Source organism: Rhinopithecus bieti, unplaced genomic scaffold (assembly GCF_001698545.2).
Source record: "Rhinopithecus bieti isolate Rb0 unplaced genomic scaffold, ASM169854v2 scaffold_3858, whole genome shotgun sequence".
Lineage (NCBI taxonomy): Eukaryota > Metazoa > Chordata > Mammalia > Primates > Cercopithecidae > Rhinopithecus > Rhinopithecus bieti.
Genome location: NW_016804227.1, coordinates 20,421 through 29,036, shown reverse-complemented (window position 1 = coordinate 29,036; position 8,616 = coordinate 20,421). Strand labels below are relative to the sequence as shown.

Here is an 8,616-nt window from a genome sequence, read left to right as displayed (position 1 = left end):
AAGAGAGAGAGGAGAGAGAGACGGGGGGGGTAGGGAGGGAGGGAGGCAGGGGGAAGGGAGGGAGAGAGGAAAGGAGGGAAGGAAGGAAGGAAGGAAGGAAGGAAGGAAGGAAGGAAGGAAAGAAGGAAGTGATGGAGAAGACCCCTCCCGGGGGTCTGCAGGGGTCACTCCTTCCAGGGTGCTAGGTCCGCTCACCTCTAACTTACTAACAAGAAAATGAGAAAATGAAGCCCAAGCAACCTTGGAACATCCTTTCCGCAACAGCGGCAGGGCAGACCCAAGGCCAAGGCCAAGCCCAAGTGGTTGCTGAGGCCCAAGCTCTGTCCTGGACAGCTTCCCCACCCAAATTCGGAGTCCAAAGTCCCAAGCGGTAGGTCTGGGCCTGGGCCACACTCCGTTCCCTCATTGATCAATGGATCAGAATGCCGAGCTCTGGACGTGGCTTGGAGGCTGCCCTCCAGGTGAAAGGCATTTGGTGACCCTCAGCACCTCAGGGATGTGAACAGGGCTGATAATAATTTCTCCATCCAAGAGAGTGGAAAGACTTCATGGGGGAGGCGGCTGGGAGCTGGGCTTTCAGGACAAGCAGGATCCAGAAAGGTGGAGAAGGGAAAAGGGACATTCCAGGCTGGCAGCAGGGGCCGGCTATGCAGAGGCTGGGAAGGGGAACCTGGGTGACTCAGCAAAGAGGAACAGACCAGCCTGGCTGCCCAGACAAAGCTGGAGCAACAGCAGGGTGGGGGTGGCTGATGGCCCATACCTCAGAGCTGGGAGCCCTGCGGGGACCTCTCTCCTAGGGTCCCCAACCCTTCACCGGGGTCCCAGGCATACACTGTTTCCTGTATACGGGTTTACCCTCCAACCAATGAAGGGCCCCCATCTGGACAAGGTGATACCTTGGAGGCCCATTTAATTTATTTTTTAAGGTGACACCTTGGAGGCCCGTTTCATGTTTTTTTTTCATTAAGAGATAAGGTCTCGCCCCGTCACCCAGGCTAAAGTGCAGTGGTACGATCAAAGCTCACTGCAGCCTCAAACTCCTGGGCTCAAGCAATTCGCTTACCTCAACCTCCCCAAGTACAGGCATGGCCCAGCTCATTTTTTAAACTTTTTGGAGAGATGGCGCCACGAGGTTGCCCAGGCTGGTCTCAAACTCCTCCCTCAAGCGATCCTCCCACCTTGACCTAGTAAAATGCTGGGATTACAGGTGCTCACCACCACACCCAGCCCAGCTCCAGTTTTTCACAGTTCCCTGGATCTCGTTTTTTTTTTTTTAAGTGTTCATGTACTGGCCAAAACACAGTGGCCTTGCCCCTCACCTCCCCCCTGCCCAGGCCTCCAGCCCTGCCCCACCCACCTCCACAGCTGAAATCAGAGACAATACAAGTTCCTCCTGTGCACAGGTTCCATTTATTGTAGAAAATAATAATAATTACAGTGATGAATAGATCTTAAATTACAAAACAGAAACCATGAAGAAGGAAGAGGAAAACCCCAGGACTCCTGAGGGTGAAGCCGTCCCCTCCTCCCTGCCACCCTCCCAGGCTGGTTAGTGTCCTTGGCAGGGGCAGAGGACTCAGAGGGGATCAGTCTCCAGTGGCCCAGGGCTGAAGTGGGTGAGGCAGAGTCCTGAGGCCACAGAGCTGGGCAGCCTGAGCGGCCTCTCTGGCCCCTCCCCACTGCTGCCCAAACCTGTTTACAAAGCCTTCACCCCTCCCCTCCAAACTCGTCCATCCACTCTGCACTCCTCAGGCAAGTGGGTGGGCAAGGCCTCAGCCATACTCCTGGGTGTGGGTTTCGGTGAGCAAGGCACAGTCCTAGAGGTGACATCAAGGCCTGCCCGGAACAGAGGAGATGCAGGCAGACAGAGTGGGGAAAATGTAAATGGGGACAGTGTCTAACACCGATGCAGGCAGAGCCCGAAGTCACGGTTGAGCCATCCTGGCCAGCAGAAGCCAGCTCCCCACTCTACCATCACACCCTGTCACTTCCGTCCCTCCACAATATCCAGAGGAGGGTGGACTCTCTTCTTGCTAGCAGGAGGCGGCCTTGGGAAGGTGTCTGAATGAGCCAGAGAGGCTGAAGGCTGCTGCCTTCCTGCCTGGCTCAATCTCTGCCCAGTCCCCAGTCCCCAGCAGCCAGTGGCCCGTGGCAGGGCCCTCCTGGGGTCACAGCCTGTGCTGAGCTCAGTCCAGGGAAGAGCAAAGCAGAGAGGGACAGAATGGAGCCATGGCACCTTACACGTAGTTGCTGGCAGCAGCAGAGCGGGCGGCAGAATACTTGGCAGAGTAAGGCTTGTCTGTGCGGGGTGGGCAGTTGCAGCAAAGCAGCCCCCCGCCAAGCAGCAGCAGGCCGGAGGCGGCCCAGCCGACGTAGAGTGAGGCACCCATCTCCCGTTTCTGCCCCGAGGCCACCAGCGGGTTGTAGAAGTCTCGGATGATGTTGTGGGCCGTCCAGGACACGGGCACTATCACCAGCAAGCCGGCCAACAGGAACACCACGCCCGCCACGATCATGGTCTTGGCCTTGGCACTCTCATCCTCCAGGCAGTTGGTACACTTGCCCCCCACCACAGACAGCAGCACGCCCAGAGCGGCCACGATGATGCTGATGATGATGAGGGCGCGGGCCGCCTGCAGNTTTTTTTTTTAAGTGTTCATGTACTGGCCAAAACACAGTGGCCTTGCCCCTCACCTCCCCCCTGCCCAGGCCTCCAGCCCTGCCCCACCCACCTCCACAGCTGAAATCAGAGACAATACAAGTTCCTCCTGTGCACAGGTTCCATTTATTGTAGAAAATAATAATAATTACAGTGATGAATAGATCTTAAATTACAAAACAGAAACCATGAAGAAGGAAGAGGAAAAACCCCAGGACTCCTGAGGGTGAAGCCGTCCCCTCCTCCCTGCCACCCTCCCAGGCTGGTTAGTGTCCTTGGCAGGGGCAGAGGACTCAGAGGGGATCAGTCTCCAGTGGCCCAGGGCTGAAGTGGGTGAGGCAGAGTCCTGAGGCCACAGAGCTGGGCAGCCTGAGCGGCCTCTCTGGCCCCCTCCCCCACTGCTGCCCAAACCTGTTTACAAAGCCTTCACCCCTCCCCTCCAAACTCGTCCATCCACTCTGCACTCCTCAGGCAAGTGGGTGGGCAAGGCCTCAGCCATACTCCTGGGTGTGGGTTTCGGTGAGCAAGGCACAGTCCTAGAGGTGACATCAAGGCCTGCCCGGAACAGAGGAGATGCAGGCAGACAGAGTGGGGAAAATGTAAATGGGGACAGTGTCTAACACCGATGCAGGCAGAGCCCGAAGTCACGGTTGAGCCATCCTGGCCAGCAGAAGCCAGCTCCCCACTCTACCATCACACCCTGTCACTTCCGTCCCTCCACAATATCCAGAGGAGGGTGGACTCTCTTCTTGCTAGCAGGAGGCGGCCTTGGGAAGGTGTCTGAATGAGCCAGAGAGGCTGAAGGCTGCTGCCTTCCTGCCTGGCTCAATCTCTGCCCAGTCCCCAGTCCCCAGCAGCCAGTGGCCCGTGGCAGGGCCCTCCTGGGGTCACAGCCTGTGCTGAGCTCAGTCCAGGGAAGAGCAAAGCAGAGAGGGACAGAATGGAGCCATGGCACCTTACACGTAGTTGCTGGCAGCAGCAGAGCGGGCGGCAGAATACTTGGCAGAGTAAGGCTTGTCTGTGCGGGGTGGGCAGTTGCAGCAAAGCAGCCCCCCGCCAAGCAGCAGCAGGCCGGAGGCGGCCCAGCCGACGTAGAGTGAGGCACCCATCTCCCGTTTCTGCCCCGAGGCCACCAGCGGGTTGTAGAAGTCTCGGATGATGTTGTGGGCCGTCCAGGACACGGGCACTATCACCAGCAAGCCGGCCAACAGGAACACCACGCCCGCCACGATCATGGTCTTGGCCTTGGCACTCTCATCCTCCAGGCAGTTGGTACACTTGCCCCCCACCACAGACAGCAGCACGCCCAGAGCGGCCACGATGATGCTGATGATGATGAGGGCGCGGGCCGCCTGCAGGTCCTGCGGCAGCGCCAGCAGCGAGTCGTACACCTTGCACTGCATCTGGCCGGTGCTCTGCACCACGCAGTTCATCCACAGGCCCTCCCAGATGGTCTGCGACGTGACGATGTTGCTGCCGATGAAGGCCGTCACGCGCCACATGGGCAGCGCGCAGCACAGCATGACGGCCAGCCAGCCCAGGACGGCCAGCGCGATGCCCGTCACCTGTAGCCCCATGGAGGCCATTGCTTAGAGTCCGCGGAGGTTGAGGACCTGGAAGGCTGAGGGGATCCGGCTGTGGAGGCCGTAGGATTCCAAGCGTTGGGGACGGACTTAAAGTTCGCAGAGAGCTCCTTTGCACCGTGAGTCAGGAGATAAAGCCAGTCCTGATGCGCAAGCCAGCGAGTGTGAGCAGACCAGTTCCTTCCAGCCGACAGCTGCCAGGGCACTCTCTCGCTAGGGACAGGTTGAGCGGTTATATGGCTCTGGCAGAGGGGCGGGGGCAGAGGGAGGAGTTTTCGTCACTGGGACCTCCTCCTGACCAGTTTCTCTGGATTCCTGAGCCCAGGCCAACAAAGGCACTTTTGAGGCCCCTGTCCCTGGTCCCTGAGTCACTATCCAGTCTCAGAAGAAACTACCCTCTCCCCTTCCTCAAAGCCCATGCTGAGGTCACCCGGGAGACAGACACTGAATCACAGCCCAGGGACAGCTGGATATTCACAGGGCAAGGCCAGGGGGCAGCCAGACCCAGCCAGGTTTGGGAGCCTGAAGACCAGGGTCCCCACAGGCCAGGGCCCCCTCATTCCAGGTTTAGGTGGGAGGACAGGGTGGAGACCCTCAGGGAGAGAGTTTGAGGATGCAGTCTCGGAAACATCCACGAGAAACCGCACCTTGATTACTGTCCTTTCTTGTCCTTATCAGTTTCATCACTGGCAGTTTCACTGCTGTTGTGACTATGATCATTCATGCACCTGGCCTCACCAGCAGCCTCTGCGGCACTGGCCGGATAAAGTTACGTGTAGGGGAGTGAGGAGCCGGGAAGCCGGGACTCCTGGGTACATCACCCACTCTCACCCAGCTCTATCACCTGGCTTCTCCGTTTGGCTAGAAGAGGGGCCTTGGACATGATGACCTTTAGCCAAAAAGAGACAGAAGCCTGCCCCTCTCTACCTCCACAGAAGTTTAGTCTGGTGGGCTCTGTCCCTGCCAGAGGCCACCCTGCTTGCCCAGAACTGGGTGGGGCTGGTCACCAACGACGACAAACATTAACTAGATCCTGGAGACATCATCACCCCAGTAAATGGATGTTTACCCTGTGGAGACATACAAAGCCTTCCTAATAAAGCCAGGGTGGATGCAAAGTCCCATGAGATTTCAAAGGGAAGGGGAACTCTTCGGGGGTGGGGAGGTGTGGTGCTGGGGGAGCTTGACTACAAAGGGGTGCTGTGGGGCACAACTCCAGGGGGCACTGGATTCTTGGATTATGCCACAGAAGGCATCATGAACGGGTCCCCCAGAAAAGTTTTGCAAGGCAACGGGACTGGCTGAAGGAGGACATTCTGGTAGACGGTGGGCCAGGCTGAACAAATGCAGCTCATTCTGGGAATACAGCCCTTAGGAGAGATGTGCAAGGCAGCGAGACTGGTGAAGGAGGACATTCGGGCAGAGAGAACAAGGGCAGAGGTGGCAAGGTGGGGAAAGGCAGCTTGTTCTGGGAACAGCCAGGAATCCAGTTAGACCAGAGACTGGGCTGGGGAGGGAGGTTCCAGAGTAAAAGGGTCAGAAATTTCTGCCCGGAATGTCACCGAGCCCTGGGATATAGAGGGAGGGAGGAGGGTCTAGGATCAGGAAGATCTTGGTTCAGGGCAGATGACTGAGGGGACCTCTGGGAAGGGGTCATCGTGGGGGTGATCAAGAGTGTCTAGGGCTCATCCCAGCAGCACTGAGGGAGCCCCTCCTCACCCGCCGTGTGGTCATTTTGCATCTCTCATCCCAACCCTGCTGGGAACTCCAGTGTGTCCCTGAGCCACCACAATTGTCCAGCACTGGTGGCTGTGTGCCCAGTTCAGACCCAGAAGGATGCATAGTCCTTGAGCTTCCTGAGGGAAAGTCATCAAGGGTGCCATGGTTTGGGTTGAAGCAATCAGTGAGTACCCACGGAAGGTATTTGAGATGGATCTGTTGACCGGCTAATGAAGCACCGGACAGGCTGGAACAATCTAGCATGATCCACCCATGTTACAGACGGGAAGTTGAGGCCTGGTATTGTGGTTAACTCTATACACATCTATCTCCCCTGCTAGCCTGGGGCTCCTAGAAGACCGGAACAATGCCTTCTGCAAACTCAGTGCCCAGCACTGGGCTTGATACATCACAGATGCTCAAGAAATGTTAGAAGTGGTTGCTGCGACTCATGCCTATAATGCCAGCACTTTGGGAGGCCAAGATGGGAGGATCGCTTGAGGCCAAGAGTTTGAGGCCGCAGTGAGCTATAATCACACCATTGCACTCCAGCCTTGGGCAACAGAGCAAGACCCTGTCTCAAAAAAAAAAACAAAAACAAAAAGAAATGTTTGGGCAGGGTGCGGTGGCTCATGCCTGTAATCCCAGTACCTTGGGAGGCCAAGATGGGCGGAACATGAGGTCAAGAGTTCGAGACCAGCCCGGCCAACATGGAGAAACCCCATCTCTACTAAAAATACAAAAATTAGCTGGGTGTGGTGGTGCACACCTGTAATCACAGCTACTCAGGAGATTGAGGCAGGAGAATCGCTTTAACCTGGGAGGCGGAGGTTGTGGTGAGCCGAGATCACGCCATTGCATTCCAGCCTGGGTGATAGAGCGAGACTCCGTCTAAAAAGAAAAGAAAAAAAAAAAGAATGTTTGATGATGGAAAGAATGAAGCATTCTCCAGTTTCAAACCACACTCCCACACCTTGACCCCCATCATAAGCACACTCACCAAAACAAACAGGGATGGTTTCTGCCCGGACCACGCCTCCGTGGGGCTTTCTTTACAAGGCTCTCTCTGCACACAGAGCCTATGGGCTAAATAACACCAGAGATAAGTAACCATCATGACTGATGATAAGTGCTTTCCTGGCGATGACCTCATCACAGCCTCCAGCCAGTCAGCAGGGCAGGGACTTTTATCGCCTTGGCTCAAAGGAGTAAACTGAAGCCCAGAGAAGGCCAGGGGCTTGCCTAGGATGGGTGGGCACTCCAGCATGGGTGCCTCCTTCCCCAGGTGCCTCTTACCTGTGGTTCCAGCCAGGTAGCCTTTAGCAAGCTTTCTGAGTAGACACATGACTTGGCCAGATGGCCAGAACCTGCCCCCCGCCTCCCCCCCACCTCCTGCCCCACCCCGCCACTTCCTGCCCTTGCTTTCCTGGGACACAGCCAACTGGCAGTTGGAGAAGCAGGCATGGGGGAGGGGGGAATGCAAGTCCTACAACAGTCCACCTGTGGCCCTACAGAAGTGACTTAAGAAGCTGTCCTTTCCTGCCAGGCACAGCCACACATATCGGGAGCAGAGAGCAGGGAGGGGTTGGAGGTTGAGGGGAGGGCAGGTGCAGGAGGGCCTCCAGGTATAGAGCAGACACAAGGCAGGGGAAGAAGCACGGACCTCACACAGGGCTAGAGGACCCAGGTGTGAAGGAGAGGCCAGAAGGATGCCCTTGGGGATCAGCCAGTAGCTCAGCACAAGTGGAGCTAGAGAGAGATTTGTTGATGCTTTGTTGATGCCAAGAGACCGTTGGCTCAGTCCCACCCACCTGCTGCAGGAAAAACACCAGCAAAGGCAAGAGGTGCTTCTCTCCTCCCCGCTCTGGCTCCCACAGCCCTAAGGCAGAGGAAAACAAGGAAATGTACCTCCAGGCCTGCATCTGGCCCTCTTCCCAAAGCCCAGAGATCTTTTACAGGAACACCTTATAAAACATCTGTTGTTATCACCTTGGTTTTGGGGTCAGAGTGTGCAGGGTTGCCACTCATTTATTTTCTTTTTCTTTTTTGTAACTTGCACTGTGTGATTTTGTGCTGACAGAATTGGATCACATATGCTGGTTTCTAACTTTTGTTGTTGTTGTTTTGGTTTTGAGACCACGCGATCTCTGCTCACTGCAGTCTCCATTTCTTGGGTTCAAGCAATTCTCATGCCTCAGCCTCCCGAGTAGCTGGGACTACAGGTGCACACCACCACGCCCAGCTGATTTTTGTAGTTTTAGTACAGACAGGGTTTCAGCATGTTGGCCAGGCTGGTCTCGAACTTCCAGCCTCAGGTGATCTGCCCACCTCGGCCTCCCAAAGTGCTGGGATTGCAGGCGTGAGCCACCGTGCCCGGCCACACATGCTGGTTTTTATCAAGGATAAAAACCACCAGATCAGCTCACCCATCTCTGCCCACCCCATAAACCATCTTTCCAACCCAGGGACCATCTCTGAGCCACAGCTTCCTCCTTTGTAAAATGAGGATGTTGCACCCCTTCCAGTATCAAAACAAAACAGTGAAATGAGATGGGGATGTGAAAATGCTTCGCGAGCCAAAAAGGACAAAAGCTGGGAAGCCGTGCATCCATGAGCCATCCTACCAGCACTGTGACCCTGAAGAAGCCAATTCCA

At 56.2% G+C, this 8,616-nt stretch overlaps 1 protein-coding gene across 2 annotated transcripts; it reads right to left on the bottom strand.

Moving 5' to 3' along the window:
• Window positions 1–1,391: 1,391 nt before the first annotated feature.
• On the bottom strand, window positions 1,392–6,847 carry CLDN4 (claudin 4). Of its 2 annotated transcripts, XM_017867333.1 has the most exons (2): window positions 4,012–5,220; window positions 1,392–2,633 (listed from the first exon to the last, which is right to left on the bottom strand). In XM_017867333.1, the coding sequence occupies exons 1-2, from the start codon at window positions 4,243–4,245 to the stop codon at window positions 2,238–2,240; spliced, it is 630 nt and encodes a 209-aa protein (XP_017722822.1). In that variant the 5' UTR covers window positions 4,246–5,220; the 3' UTR covers window positions 1,392–2,237. The 2 variants fall into 2 exon arrangements, with proteins under 2 accessions (XP_017722822.1, XP_017722821.1); XM_017867332.1 differs by lacking the exon at window positions 1,392–2,633 and having other exon boundaries at window positions 2,763–6,847.
• Window positions 6,848–8,616: the final 1,769 nt, after the last annotated feature.